Source organism: Gekko japonicus, unplaced genomic scaffold, assembly GCF_001447785.1.
Source record: "Gekko japonicus isolate JY-2015 unplaced genomic scaffold, Gekko_japonicus_V1.1 scaffold810, whole genome shotgun sequence".
NCBI classification, from domain to species: domain Eukaryota; kingdom Metazoa; phylum Chordata; class Lepidosauria; order Squamata; family Gekkonidae; genus Gekko; species Gekko japonicus.
The window spans coordinates 725,561-741,658 of record NW_015174297.1 but is presented as its reverse complement, the minus strand read 5'-3'; the positions used below and the strand labels follow the sequence as shown (position 1 = coordinate 741,658).

General features: G+C 40.5%; 2 protein-coding genes across 2 annotated transcripts in view; one reads left to right on the top strand and one right to left on the bottom strand.

Annotated features, from left to right (window-relative positions):
• KCTD3 (potassium channel tetramerization domain containing 3) overlaps positions 1-6,354 on the top strand; it is a 47,542-nt gene extending 41,188 nt beyond the window's left edge. Inside the window, exons 15-18 of the mRNA XM_015424094.1 lie at positions 632-728; positions 3,940-4,124; positions 4,593-4,731; positions 5,196-6,354. Coding sequence (XP_015279580.1) covers positions 632-728; positions 3,940-4,124; positions 4,593-4,731; positions 5,196-5,760 — 986 coding nt within the window. The 3' untranslated portion in view covers positions 5,761-6,354. The remainder of the gene's footprint in view (positions 1-631; positions 729-3,939; positions 4,125-4,592; positions 4,732-5,195) is intronic.
• Positions 6,355-10,072: 3,718 nt separating this feature from the next.
• The window catches only part of USH2A (Usher syndrome 2A (autosomal recessive, mild)), a gene marked incomplete at its 5' end in the record, with an annotated part of 716,575 nt that continues 710,549 nt past the window's right edge, over positions 10,073-16,098 (bottom strand). The window contains 2 exon segments of the mRNA XM_015424093.1: positions 10,073-10,162; positions 10,801-11,025. Of these exon segments, the coding sequence (XP_015279579.1) occupies positions 10,073-10,162; positions 10,801-11,025 (315 nt within the window).

Below are 16,098 nucleotides of genomic sequence, written 5' to 3'. Positions count from 1 at the left end.
GTGCAATTCAACATCGTTTGGAGAATTATTCCATCCCAAGCTGACCTTTGTACCTCACTGCAACTTTGGGGTTCTGTTTTTGTTTGGTTAAATTATTGCCAGTAGCCTGGAATTTTTTTAAAAAATCAGGATTCTTGTCAGTCTTACAAACAAAAATTCTAGATCACGTTGCCAATCACAGTGAAATATCGTAATATAATAGCCTAAATTGGCTAAATCTCAATTGAGGATCTTGAGCAGTATTATTAGTAAGGAAAAAGGGTAGTGTGAGAGTGTTTGCCAGAGAAAGGAAAGGAGTTTGGAGGTTGAAATGATACTTACAAATGTTGTGTGAAATAGAAACAAGATTTATTTATATCCTTTGTATCACAAGAGGCTTGTGACTACTTTAAATTGGTTGCCATTAGCTAAACTTAAGTAGCCCTCTGTCATATAACTTCAGCTACTAATTGTTAACTAGAAGAAGCAATCTTCTTTTGCTTTGAAAATACAGTTCCAGTGCAGCTCATACTGGTTTTCAAAAGATGTTCAGGGTTTTGAGTGCATAGAACTCTAACGGTATGATATAATATTTGACATACTGATTTACCCGTTTCAAGAACATCTGTGAGCCTTTTCTTTTGAATTACAGGGCCGTTTGGTGAGCGTGATGATCAACAAGTATTTATCCAAAAAGTTGTTCCCATCACAAACAAACTGTTTGTGAGGCTGTCTTCTACTGGGAAAAGGTAATTACAGTGTAGTAATGTAGTTTAAATCTTGTATCATGCACTAAGCCAATGCAGGCTCTCAAGATAATATACAGAACTTTTCATTTTTAAAGCTCTGAAAATATAAATATACATTAAATTGACCAATAAAAGAAACGAACTCAAAACCAAAAGTTCTGTACACTATGAAAACATAAATACATATTAAATTGACCAATAAAAGATGCAAACTTAAAATGTCTGTATAAACTTAGCAAGCTTGGCACCAGACAAATGGCTGGAAGGAGGGTGTTCTATAATTAGTGTTCAGAGCTCAATGTCTTGATCAAATTGCCTGCACTGTCCTGGTGGTGCTGACTGCCCTTGGCAAAGGAAGGAGCCAGAGGCGCATAGGCCTAGAGTGCATTCTGTAGAGCTTGTGCAGTACAGAGTACCTTACTTGGCGTATCACTATTTAGCCCATTTCCAGCATCCTGTAGAAACTCTGTGGCTGAGGTATGTGCCCTAGACAAATTGGCAATAAATCCATTCTCCCCTTTCCCATCTACCCAGGCTCAATGTAAGTGAACATGTTTGAGAATTGGTAAGTGAGTGTGCTGGAACAAAAATGTTCCAAAACCGCTTGTGTGCATTGGTCAGGTGCATTTTTGCCCTGGTGGTGGTCTTTGGATTTTCTCCCAGTTTGAAGTAGTTGATTACATATCCGTACAGTGTATAGTGATTTTAGGAGCAAGGTCTTTACACAAATCTGTACCCCTCCCCCATTGTATCTGCTCTGATATTGTTAGTAATGTTAGGTTTTAGAGCTGTTCCTTGAACTCAGGATTCTGCATATTCTTTCCTGAAAGTCTTCGCCATCTTGTAACTGCCCTTCAGCCATTAGTTTCTTGGCTGTGAGCAGGATAAATGGAGTGAGGAAAGTGTTGTGGCATCCAGCATTTTGGAGCAGATACCTATGATTCTGTGTGCTATTTTGCAGATTTGTTTTACCTATCACTAAAATGGATTTACTGTGCTGTAGGAATGTTTCAGAAGATGACAATGTTTAAGTGATCAGGAACCTGGATACAAGGATATGGAAGGACAAAAAATCAATTTGTGTCTTGGCTTGTATCGTAACAGTAAAAATGTGTATTTTACAACCCTAGTTTACCTACAAGCAGGATTGCTTTTAACTTTCACTTTTTAAATGGGCATTTAATTATATCTCTTATTTTAGAGCTCTCTTCTGTTCCTCCCATATGCTTGTGTGTATTGCTACCTTTCATAAAAAAATGATATGTTGCCTGGCTATTTAAACTAAATGAAATCCAAAGATGTGGAAACAGCAGCTAAAGTGTTCTTGAAAGCCCTGGATACTAGTTAAAGAAAATAGCACTGTTCTAAAATTGAAACTGCTAGTGTAACCGCAGCCACTAATAGCGGTTTGCCCAGCACACAGTATCTGTAACACATGGCCTATCGTTTCTTATTACTTAATCTTGTAATGAATAAAACTCTTAAAGAGAATCAATCTTCTTTGCATCAAAGTTCATTATGTACAATCATAAGCAACTGTGAGAGAAATTAATCAAGAGTACATTTTCGGAGCACCTAGATTATCCCTTTGACAGCTTGTTTGTTTTTAAGCAAATAACATTAGAAGCTTGTAATATGGTTGGAGGCCAAATTATCATCCCAATAAATGTTATAAATCACTATGATTTAATGTTCTGTGCATGTACAGGAAGAAACTGCCACATGTTTATTAAAATTGGTGTCGTATTAGGGTAAATTTTAACGTAATAACTCAAAGCCTGTTCAACTTTGACCTCTTTCTGTTCTCAGTCTTTTTGATTACTGCAGGCATCGTCTAATCAACCTGTGCCTCCTACATGTTAATTAAAACCTGCCTTCACGTATACATACACACTTGCTCTCAGAAATAATTGCATTGGTGATCAGTTCCCATGGTAGCACTTTGCTCTGGGCACGTTCAGAAGTTGCACATCCTTCCTTAAGCAATTACTCCCGACCTGCTGTGGGACCATCTACTCTTTTTACTGCAGTGATGGTTTCTTTTACTAAGCAGCCGTAGTCCAGGACCCAGCCACACAAGCATCCTCACTGGTGCCTTGCAATTAGTTTCTAATTTTTTTAGAAGCAGATACCCTTTGACTACCACAAAACACTTCCATGGGTTTTAGGAGAGGGAAGTGTGATTCTGAAATGTGTTGATGGTGCAGGAATAGTAATAGCCATGAACAAGGCAATTCAAGGATTCTGTCTTGCCAGTTTCTTTTCTTTTTCTTTTCTTTTTTTTGTCTTGTTTTTTTAGGAATGGAAGCAGTGGAGTTTTGATATTTGTTAAGATATATATAAAACAGCATTTTAAAAAATGTTCCAGATAATGGTACTGAAGGAATGGCCGCAGTCCGTATGAGAGGCATTGATCGCTGGGGTGACTAGAAAAAGCCCACAGGAAAAAAACACAGTCATAAATGCTCACAGGAAAAAAACTCACATGGAAAAAAGCCCATACGTATAAAAGCCCACACAGAAAACAGCCCACACTGAAAGAAGCTCACATGGAAAAAGACCATGTAAAGTGCCATAGATATTTATAATTGTGGATAACCATTCATCTATATGGCTTAAGATTCTTCAAACAATATTATTTACTTATTTTGTTATTAAGAATTAAAACCATAAGATAACAAAACCATAACATTAAATAAGTTGATTTCCTAGCTCAATTTCCCTTTACTTGTGAGCATTTGTGACCATGGGCTTTTTTCTTGTGGGCTTTTTGCATAGAGCCGATCGCTGGCTGTGGCAGAGGGAGTTCCATGAACAACTTGGGTTCCTTCTTTCTCCATGAGTGCCACCAGGCTGCCATGCTAGTTGTGCCCTTGCATAGTAAAATGTGCAGCCCTTTTTCCCTATGAGGATAACTTACAAAGTGAATCTGCTAGAGAATCTGAAATATACTATATAAGAAAAAGTGTCAAATACTTTTCAGCTAAATTTTGTTTTAATTAGATGAGAGTTATAACAGGCTATGTCAGATACTTGTTTTTGATAGTTAAAGGATTGTTATCTGCAGGAGGGAACTTTATAATTTATTACTACAACTTTTAATAGTAATTTTTAAGCTTTCACCTGAATCTCAGGAAAAGTATGTGAAACAACCCCTTTGTTTGCAAATTAGTTGACTAATGTGCCATTTTTTCCTCTCATTTTTATGCAGGATCTGTGAGATTCAAGCAGTTGACTGTACTACCATTTCATCCTTCACAGTCCGGGAATGTGAGGGATCCAGCAGGATGGGTTCGAGGCCACGGCGCTACCTCTTCACTGGACATGTAAATGGCAGCATTCAGATGTGGGACCTGACCACAGCAATGGATATGGTTAATAAAAGTGAAGAAAAAGGTAGTTATCTTGATGCAGATATGGAGCTGTATCCTCCGCTTAAGTAGCTCTTCTGTTGGAGGAAGGATTCAAACTTTGTTTAGTGAAGAGGTAGGTTACTGGCCACTTAATGCAGTAGAGAGTTAAATTTCAAAAGACATTCATGGAAGATGCCTATCTAGTCACAGACTGTTCTGTGGGATGCTGTATTCCTTCTGCATTTCCTTTGTTCAGTTTTGTCCTGTTGCGTAATGTACCCCTCTACTAGAAGAGCCTGGTCTGGATAGCTTGGAATGATACACTCCAGCTTTCTGGGGTACAAATAAAGCCACTTCAAAAGTCTGGTTTAACCTGCTGTGGTGTTGAATGGGATGGTGGTCCTGAAGGACTGTTACAGTGGCCACATATGGCCGTTAAGATTAAATTGTGTAGGGCCTGGTCACTGATTTCTCTCTCTTCTCCCCCTCCCCCCAACCACGCACCTCCAAGACGTGGGAGGTCCTACAGAAGAAGAATTGCTTAAGCTTCTTGATCAGTGTGACTTGAGTACATCTCGCTGTGCAACTCCTAATATCAGTCCAGCCACTTCGGTGTTGCAGCAAAGCCGCCTGCGTGAATCAAGCTCCAGGTAAGTCCCAGAACACTGTGTGTGCATATGTCTATGAGTTAGTAGGCCCGGTTTTTCTTTCCAGTGGAACTGAGTTTCTGGATTTTCAGCTGTGGCTGGTCCCAGTTAAGATTGTGTATTTATAAACGTGGGGTACTGATAAGTCAGTCACCATCAGTATGTCCAGTTGCCAAGAATAGACAGGCTGCAAGTTGAAGGTGTTCAGGAGCTTACTGTTTTGTAAATTAGTCAGAATGGGAGCATCCAAGAAATTCATGATGTTTTCTATTCAAGGTTCATAATTTCCAATGTTATGTGCAAAAGAGAGATCCGTGACACAGTTTGCTAGATAAATCAGATGGCAATCAGTTGCTAGTCTCTAGACTTGAATCTCAGAAGCAGAGGATGGCATAAGTTTCTACTTGGAGATGTCCAGTAGGACTATGAATTTCATTAATATATTTCTGTGTGTAAAATGTTTTCAGCCTCCAGTTGCAGCACCGTGAAACGATTCACGAAACTGCTACATATGGCTCCATACGGCCATATAGGGAGAGCCCTTTATTAGCCAGAGCACGGCGGACAGAGAGTTTTCACAGTTACAGAGAGATTCAGACTTTTAATCTGAACAGAAATATGGTTGACAAGGCTGTACCTCAAAATGGCAACCAGAGTCCCGTACAATCAGAAGTGAAGAAGATAGGGGAAAGCACAGCTGACAAAAAAACTTCAGCATCAGCACTTGAGGTCAGGGCTGCCCGAGCATCAGACGGTGGAACTGAATTTCAGAAAGTGCCGGAAAACATGTCAGAGTTGAAGAAAAGAGGAACTGATGAAGAAAATGAAGCCAAAGCAGATAACAAAAAGAAAAGTGGATTTGACGGAGGAGGGTTCTTGGGGAGGAAGAAAGCACCTCATCTCGTTTCTTCACCAAGTCTTGGGGAAGGTGGGGCTGAGGCACCCATTGCAGCGTCTCCGTCTCCTACCAAGACAACGACTTCTCCACGTCATAAGAAAAGTGACTCCTCTTGTCAGGATTATGCCTTGTAAAAGTGCTGATGCATATTTATACCTAAGAGATATATCAAAAGGTTTAACACTAAACTGGATGGAATGTTTACATTTACACATTTGTGGGCGGTCAGTTTGTGGTGGTCTCACTGATGGTATTTGAAGTGGAATATATCAGTACATGGGAACACATCATCACTCTACAGAAAGAACTTGGCTTCAAGCACAACCAACAGAAGCATTTTTAAAACATTCTAAATTGGTATTCACTTTGTATGATACTAATAGGAAGTCCAGTTCTGGTACATACCCTTGATTTCAAGCCTCGTTTAATGCAGGCTGGCATGCACTACCATTTATGTTGTATGTATTTTCTATTGTATGTAATTTTGTTTCCCATCCCTGGAACCTGTGTTCTAACATGCTACACGTTAAATGTCTGTGGCCTATCTATTGAGCTTCAGTCACCTCATCTCAGAATTTCCATACAATTCCTTATTGAGAATAATAATGGAATGAAGCAGGCACAACTGCTGTATCTAATGTTTGTCTCTTCTGTTGAATGACCCTATTTTTTACTCATATTCATGAACCCTGCCTACATTTATCTTCATATGGTGCAATGTTGTTAACTTAATTATACTGCAGTTCTAAATGTCTGGTTACTGATGCTGTAAAAACATTATTTTGCATATATTTGTCTTGATATTAAAGTACAAAGAATTTACTACCGGTGTGTTCTAGTTTCACTTAAGCCACTATCAGTCCTACACCCTCTCAGAGTTTGCATCTACCTCTAAGATGATCTCAGGTTCATGAGTGTCTTGCATTTTCAATACCAACTAGATCAGAAGATTGAGATCTAAACTTTCACTTCGGGAAAGGAGTTGTGCAGAATTATTCCTTTGATTTGAAGTCTGACCACGTGTCTGTATCATGTCATGGACCACCTTGGGCAGGGTGGAGGTGACAACCTAGTAATTCAAAACCAGCGTTTCTCCAGCAAGAGTGATCACTTGGATGGATAATGGCCCCAAACTTGCCCAGCAGTGGCAAGGTGAAAAGCCACTGCTACTGGAGTGGAGAATCATGGAAAAGCCTAAAACTCACCAGGTGGTGGTGAGGTAAGCAGAGAGAAGCTATTTCTCTCCTTTTATAAGTGGTGAGGCACAGAAAGACCCCAATGAACTGAGGTAGTGTGGGAAATGCACCCAAGTCATCTCTGTGGTGAGTGGGGAGCAGATCTACCCAGCCACTGCTGTGCTGGGCAGGAGGCTCATAAAGGCACCAAACTTGCCTTCATGTGCCTCTCAAGTGAGCAAAGACAGACTGTGATTTTGGATATATAAAACCTTCATGCATCATTCATATGTAAGAAATGGTGAGGCAGGGAATGCATTCCCATTACAACCAATGCTGTTAATGCCTCTTTTAGACTTCTCAGTAGTTAGCTTTCAGAAACATTTTTATAGGTGGTATTACTGTAAAATTAGGTTCCAGTTCCACCCTCTCGGCTTCTGTTCTACTAAGACGCAGAATTTGATTTTCAGACACTCAGACCAGTATTTGCCTAACCCAAGCCATCCTTGCTCAACAGCCTGGGAATATTTATGGCCTATATAAAAAATACAAATACTCCATGGAACAAAGTTAAATAATTTTATTAATTAGGATAATAACCTACAAATGGACACTAGATTTGTGTGTTATCATGGAAAATAAGTCTTGAAGTATGATAGATAAGGAACATGGTACTTTAACATTATCACTCTCCAGTTAACATTCTGACGTATAATGCTTTAAGTTGCTCCACAACTTTCTGTTCACCAATACATCAAGCATACTAGAAAGGCAGAATTCTAGTCCTAAATACATAAAATTACAGTCCATAACCCATCTAGTCAAAGTACTTATATAAACCTTACTGTTCCTAAGCCAAATTCAGGTGGGTACCCATGTTGGTCTGAAGCAAAAGAACAAAGTTTGAGTCCAGTGGCACCTTTAAGACCAACCAAGTTTTACTCAAGGTATGAGCTTTCGTGTGCAAGCACAATTCAAATATAGTGAAATGGAATTTCCTCAACCATTACATATAGGTAGAGGAGGGGTGTTAGTTGCTTGAAGGGCTAGTTAGAGTCAAGATGCATAAGTGAATGGCCTTTATCCTATCTCAGTTATAATCACCCAGTTATTTACATATCTTGACTCTAACTAGCCCTTCAAGCAACTAACACCCCTCCTCTACCTATATGTAATGGTTGAGGAAATTCCATTTCACTATATTTGAATTGTGCTTGCACACGAAAGCTCATACCTTGAGTAAAACTTGGTTGGTCTTAAAGGTGCCACTGGACTCAAACTTTGTTCTGTTCCTAGGCCAGTGTGATTAGAAGAAGAGGAGGAGATTGGATTTATACCCCACCCTTCACTACCCAAAGGTGTCTCAGAGCGGCTTGCAAACTCCTTCCCCTCCCCACAACAGACACCCTGTGAGGTAGGTGGGGCTGAGAGAGCTCTGACAGAAGCTGCTCTTTTTCAAGAACAGCTGTGCCAGAACTTTGGCTTGCCCAAGGTCATCCAGCAGGTGCAAATGGAAGAGTGGGGAATCAAACCCGGTTCTCCCAGATTAGAGTCCACACACTTAACCACTACACCAAACTGGCTCTTGCCATTATGAGTTCAAGCACAGTTTAAATGGAAATCAATGCACTTCCCCTGTGCCTATTAACAGCCCAAGCTTGTACAGTGGCTTTATCTTCAGCGGCACATTATACTTTGCTGCTAGAGCTAAAATACAGTACAATTACTGAGTGCTTGGCTTGAAATGGATATCATAAAATCCTTCACCCCTCTCTTGCAGGATTACTGTATATGGGGCATAGCTGTGCCACGGGTTAAAAAAAAAACCCTGATGGCTGCTTTTGCGTACAAGCGGTTGTAGTTTTGTTCCCCATCACTGGTAAGGTGGTATCTTGCAACTTACTCTGTGATGCTGTGTTAATAAAGAATCAGTAGAACAGGAACAATATAATTCTAACCCATGTATTATTTTATATTATGTCTAGCAGAAAAGTACTATGCCTACCTGCTACAGATACTCAAATAAGACCAAGCCAATGCTGCTTTTCACAGCTGGTTCATAGTGATACACTATGCTCAAAATATTAACTCCTTAAGAATACAGCTGGTGAGACTCAGGGTTGGATCCTAAGCACTTTGAGCATCGTTCTACGAGTCACCAAACAGTTTTCTTAACTCCTGTACCCCACAAAATCCTATTCCTGACCCTCAGTAAACCCTTGGAGACAGTGTAGCGGTGGGGTGGCAGCAGAAGAGGCAATCCAAAATCTTGAGTCAATATAAGTGCTGCTTGTGGAAGCTGAACAAGGCGCAGGATCCTACCTTAAGGAGTTTTTTTTAAAAAAAATCTGGCAAATTCCCTAAATTTCAGAACATGTGAGTCCATTTAGCATACCTACTGTAAATAAGGTCTTGCTGGGATAACAATGGATTTAAAATGGCCTAACATTTAATGGAGCTGTAGGAAGTCAGCACAACATTCTTGCTAGTCAAATCATAGGGTGACCAGTAATTATTTGATTATGAACAAACATGATTCTACCATACATACACAACTGTTCCCTTTCCAGCTTATGTCCTTGAGTGCTTTATTTTTTGCTTTCTTCAAGGAGCTCAAAGGGAACTATGTTGTCTCTCCACACTACTTTGCCAAATAACACTCTTGTGAAGATTCTAGTAGGTTAAGTTGGTGGCTGACCTAAGGTCACCCCATAAGTTTCATGACTGAGGATTTAAACTCAGGTCTTTCTTGACCATTCCTCTACTCTGGCATTCTACACCAGTATTTAATATGTTTAATCTGGATCCCTTCATGTCTTAAATACCTGTTGGTCCCTGTTAAGGCTTTTAAATAGAGCCAAAATGTTGATCGAGTACAATAACTGCCTGACTTAATATTGTACAGTCAACATGTCCCAGTATACTATTGTAAAAAGAATTTAGCAAGGGTAACAGTTCCTTGAAGGCGTGCATTATTTAATACACAGTTTTTAAATGGTTATAATCTGCTATATAAATTCCACAAAAGATCTGCAATAAAATGAAATCTTATCCCATTACAAATGCTACTGCGCAATATTTACAATAAGGAACAAGAAAATGGAAGAAAACTCTTCATGTTGCTGATCCTCTGACAGATCATTCATTAACGCTGCTGAAGCTGCAGTAGGCACATGTTGCATCACAATGGCTTATCAAGGCAAATGTATTTAGCTGGAAGGAGGGACTAAGGGTATCCATATTCTTTTGCCTGTGGTTATGGAGATGCAATTCACAGGTGTGTGTCAGTAAATGTAGTATGTTCTTTTGTGACAGTACTGAAGCCTTTAATAGCACTCACAAGATCTTCATCATCCACGTACTAAAAATAAAAAGGAAAGTTATTTGAAGGTTAAACAAGATGAAGTTACCTACCTTCCTCTGCCTCCCCATAAATGACATTAAATGATCCATCCACAATTGATAAATATAACATCAGCTGCAGTTCTCAAGGACCAGATAAGTTATTTTTAAATGAATTTCCTGAATAGTAAGCTGTTCAAAAGCTAGATGTGCCAGATTTTTTTAAAAAACACCACCATTGTTTCAGTGTGATTCAGGTGGTCAGCCGTGTTGGTCTGAAGCAGTAGAACAAATGTAGAATCCAGTGGCACCTTTAAGACCAATGAAGTTTTATTCAAAGTATGAGCTTTCATGTAAAACATCTTCATCATGTTACATGTTAATTTGTTGTTCAGCCCCTGTCTATAAGTTTGAACCTTACCTTCCTTCCAATGGATTTGAAAAAGTGTGTGTGCACACGAAAGCTCATACTTTGAATAAAACTTTGTTGGTCTTAAAGGTGCCACTGGACTCTAAATTTGTTCTATGGTTTAAGTGTGTTTCTGTAAGGCAGTCATATTCAGGCATGGTGTGAACTGCAGGAAAAGGAGGAAGCAGGCCAGGTAGAGTTGGAGGGGAAAGTGATGTGGAATTGGACCTGAAATTGAATTTACTTACCATACTACTGTCATGCCCATGGATGATGGTATCCCAAACAGAATCTTCTATTAAAGACTTCTTGTCATAGACATCAATAAGTTGACTGACACTTCGATGCAAGGAGCCCTGGGAGTAAGTGTGATGTATCTGGCTTTGGCTTGGTACACGGGAAACTGAAGCACTTTGATTGCTACAAGTGCTCATAGGAGATGCTGGTCCGGGAATTTTGGTATCTGCCAATCCCTAAGAATACAGAAACAACACAGATGTTCTCTTAGGAAAGAGGGTCATTAAATTGCAGATACAGCTAAGAAACTATTCCCTCAATGCAAAACATCCTTGGCTTTTAACCAGATGAGAGTTAATTTCACAACACTGCAGTAGCCCATCTTAATAGCAGAGTTTAAGGCCAATAACAATACCATTAAACACACATGGGAGGGATCATTAGCCCTCTTTCCAGCTATTCCCTGTGGGAACCATAGCCTTCACAAGGTGATCTCTTGTTAAGCATGCAGTACATGTATGTCCCCAGCATAGCTGCCATTCCATTCCAACAGTGTTCTTTTTCTGTGCAACACCTTCAAGGTTAACAGGGTCATTGATTCACTGCTGGAACTGCAGTTGTTTTTCTGCCAACACATTATTGGTGCAAGTGAATACGTGTGTGCTGTGTGCCTCACCTCTGCTTCCTGATTGGATCACACAGCACTTCTAGAATAGTGTGCTGTACTGCTCTGTGGAAAATACACACACATTACCTCCACAGTAAAACTGGGTGATCAAGCTGCAGTACTATGTATGTAGGTGGTCCCCATTGTGTTCTGCAGGATAGAATAAATGAGTTCCATTCTGGGTCAGAGAGGGAGGTAAAGCCAGAAACAATTGGAAGACAACTAAATTGTAAATGTAGAAAAGAGCAAGAGTCCAGTAGCACCTTAAAGACTAAGTATCTGAAGAAGTGAGCAGTGACTCACAAAAGCTCATACCCTGACGCATATTTCATTAGTCTTTAAGGCACTACTGGACTCTTGCTCTTTTCTATTGCTACAGACAGACACAGCTACCCATCTAAATTTTAAATGTGTATTTGAACAAATTTGCCAGCTCTTTGGCTGCAAGTTTCCAGTTCCACATTGTCCCACGGCCCCCAGACAGTGGGAAAAACCATAGCTCAGTGGTACAGAAACTTCCATGTTCAATCTCTGGCATCTCCAGGTAAAAGGTTACTAGGTAACAAGGTAGAAGAAACTTCTTCCTTAGATCCTGGAGAAGTGCTACCAGCTGAAGCAGATCTTACTGGAATGGATGGACAAATGCTCTGACACACACAAACACACATATTCGGCGTCGTATACACACGAGTATGTATGCAGAACTTTGTGTGGTTGCTATTTCTGTCTTAGATGGTATTGGCTTCAAGACAAGTGCCCAGACCACATTGGTTTTCAGGGGCAAAAGATGGAGTACAAAAAGAAGATGGGCGCTGGCCTTCAATCATGTTGCCGTGATTGGTACAACCCTGATTGTGATTTTGGTTATGTAAGCATTTGTAACTGTTCCCTGGCCACCTACGTGACCTATGAGGGCCTCATTTATGATTTAGTTGGATCCAAGTTCCCAAGACTCCATCCATGCACCACGCATGGGGCACCATCCATGGGGCACCACGCCCAAATTTTACAGTTTTTCCAATGATACCTAGTTAGCCTTGTTTACTCTTGTATAACATACAATAATATCCCTATTAAAGGCAGTTTTGCCTACCTAGCTACCTAAGCAACAAAATATGGAAAGGTGTGCACTCACTTAGAAGCACAACCTTTCAGACAGTAGTGGTTGTAACCACTGTTCCCTCTAAGCCGAGTTAGTGTGAGCTAGCTCACAGTTTTTTAGCTTCCGGCTCACACATTTTTGTCTCCGCTCAGGAAAGGATGGCTCCAGAGCAAACTAATTTATGCAGTAGCCAGATCGCTCACTCACAACTTTAATGCCAGGAGCTCACAAAGTAGAATTTTTGCTCACAAGACTCCAAAGCTTAGAGGGAACATTGGTTGTAACTGTAATAAAGTGTGCATCACACAGAAGGTTGTCATGCAAACACACTCCAGCAACATGCAATTGTCGATTTAGCCACACCGCTGTAGCTACCTCAAAGTGCATTGTGTAGCGTTTGAGTGTAACACTGCTTGATGCCTCAGACGTATCAGCAACCGTCTCAAACTGAGAGTGAAAAGGGAAGAGAGGTGTTAATGGCATTTCTAAATAACCTGGACGCCATGACAAATGTTCTGTTGTATGGCTAGGTTGCAATGAAATGTCTGCAACTGAGTGGACCAGAGCACCACCTCTAAGGATGCCCGTGAAGCTCCAGTATCTTCAGGTAAAGTGATGTTGATTGGCGGTGACTGAGCATTGCCCCATTATACAGAGTTAGAGAAACGGAAAGGTGTTCCCAGTGCAGGCTTATGGCAACTGAAAGCCAATTTGTTGTTCTCTGAGGCAAGTTTCCCTTGCATTTGTATGGGACTGCAGAGGCTGTGTGTTCCAAATTCAAGCAAGTAATTGAGTTAGGTGTAAAACCTGCACTTACAATTATCTGTTACCGTATGCTGTGTGACCTTGAAAGTGATAATAAAACACAGACAACTCCTTCCATCTATTGCAGAGAGAGAGAGCTGTTGCCTATGCGGTTCAGAATATATCTTTCTCAAATGTTTATGCAGACATATGCATTGCAAAGGCTTACCTTATCTGAGCTCCGTGATACTTGTGAAGACGAGATGACAGGGACTTGTAAAAGAGTAGCAATAGGAGGATGAGGGCAGGGATTATCAGGGAAGGGTTTCTTCATTTTTGAAACATCATAGGTGCCAGAAAGAAAGAACGAAACACAAGACAGGCAAGAAGAAGACAAGGAGTTAAAACATAGGGGACAACAAAGAGCCACATTTCAGACAGTTAACCTTTCAAAGAAGAAGGAGAAACAAACCTAGGAATTCTGCTTTTTAAAATTTAAATTCCTACCAGCCATCGACAGTCATAGCAGAAATAAAGTTCCAATGTGCCATTTTATTTCAAAAGCAGAAGAGTATGGCAAATCTTGATAAGCAAATTCGCCTTTTAAAGAAGAAATATTGTAAGTGGCAAAAAAAGGAGTGATTAGTTTCTCCAAGATACCATTTCCTCTCAAAGTTGGGAGGGGGATACTGGAATACTCTGAGGAAATTAGGCAGGGGAGTGGTCTTAAACCAGAGCTGAATTTTGTGTGGGTCAAAGGGCACCTTCCAGCCCAGCTGCTTTTGACAGTTGTGTACATATTTGCGGGCACTGTTTTTTGTTCCATGGGCTTCTGCTTCTCAGTGCCATTTTATTTGCCTCGACTCTGTCTTCTGCCTTATTTGCTGTCACGCCCATTTAATCAGATTGGCTGTGGCAACCAATGTCATGTTGTATACAGGCATCCCTGCCGTCATCAACAAAAATCATGAGCCTCACCATACCCAAACATATTCAGCTGCATTATGGACAAATGAAGAAATGAGGAGAGGGAGGGCAAAGGAAGACAAAAAAAAAATGGCTGTAAAACACAGCAGCTTCGTAATTAGCTTGGTTTTGAGAATTTGCTAATGTTGACGTGAGTATCATATTTGTTCCTATCAGATTTCCAGCTGGTGCAAAAGGCAGGAGGGGCAACTCTGCCTGGACCCCCTCCTCACTGCAGACCCCCGTCCTGCATGGCTTTTTGTTTACATGGCCTGCAGGATCCTCAGCACAGTCTTCTGGTTGGTCACAAGGGGCCTTTCCTTCTTGCATCTGCAGAAAATCTGGTGCGATTCCAACCAATTAAAATCAGTGAACAGTGGCTGTGACTGTTACCATTATCTCAATAAAAGATGGGAAAGGCCTGCAATTTACATGCAGAGATACACCCAATCCTCCTTCACAGTTGTGTTTTCGGTGCATATTACAGCATTAATAAATGATTTGGAAAGTATTCTTGAATAGTAGTCTTGCTGGCAGCCTGTAACTGAGTGAGAATTTCCCCTCAATTCCTAACTAAACAGACTGGACTGAGTTATACTATGGCATGGGTAGCAACAAGTGATGTGTGCATCAGCACTCATGCTGCACATCAACCACCCAATATACAATGGCCTTACCCATAAGATTCTTGTGATAATTAATGATGATTAGATTTCTCAGAAATGCATACAAAACTGTGCACGCACAGAAGCATTTAAGATTACTTTTCTCATACTGTCATTCTTGTCAAAGGCCATTACTGGTTTTGCTCATGATTTAGGTTTTGAGACAGGGTTTGAGAGGGTAGTGGAAAAACTAGGATTAGAATCACAAACGTTAAGTCAGTTTTTCAGTTTTGGACTTTCCATTCATGTTACAGGTTCCAGCTGATTTTCAAAACAGTGCTGTAAGGGCAGAGATAGATTCAGGTGGGTAGCCATGTTGGTCTGAAGCAAAGGAACAAAGTTGGAGTCCAGTGGCACCTTCAAGACCAACAAAGTTTAATTCTGGGTATAAGCTTTCATGCGCAGACCCTGTACCAAGGGATAAAGACACAAACCTGACATCAAGAATCACAAAACTGAGAAACCTATAGGAGAACATTTCAGTCTCCTAGGGCACTCAGTGGGGAACCTCAAAGTACCTGTTTAATTGCAAAGGAATTTCAGAAACAGACTGGAATAGGAGACTGCTGAAATACAAGTTATTACAGCACTCAGGACAGTGGAACCTCCGGGGCTTAGCCGAGAAATTGGGTTCTTATCTCACTACACGTGCTAAGTCACTCACTTTTGCTTATACCCATAATTAAACTTTGTTGGTCTTAAAAGGTGCCACTAGACTCAAATTTAGTTCTCACATCTGTTAACTCTTTTATTATCTGTATGCTAATTTGCTGCTATCCACAGGTCTTACCAACTGCTTTAATCCAGTTTTAGCTATACTTATCGCTCAGTCACTTATGCATCTTGACTGTGGTTAGCCCTTCCTGGCAACTAACCCCCCTTTTGTTGTTCAGTCGCACAGTCGAGTCCAACTCTTCGCGACCCCATGGACCAGATCATGCCAGATCACTAACCCCCCTACCTATACATAATAGTTGAGGAAGTCTTGTTTCAAAGTATCTGAAGAACTGTGCATGCACATGAAAGCTTATACCCAGAATTAAACTTTGTTTTTCTTAGGGGTGCCATTGGACTTTTTCAAGTGCATGGCTCTAAGCTTTGAAGCCCTTTGAATTGTGTCCAAAAATATACTGTAGATGTAGAGTTAACTGCAGTGGCGGTTCAG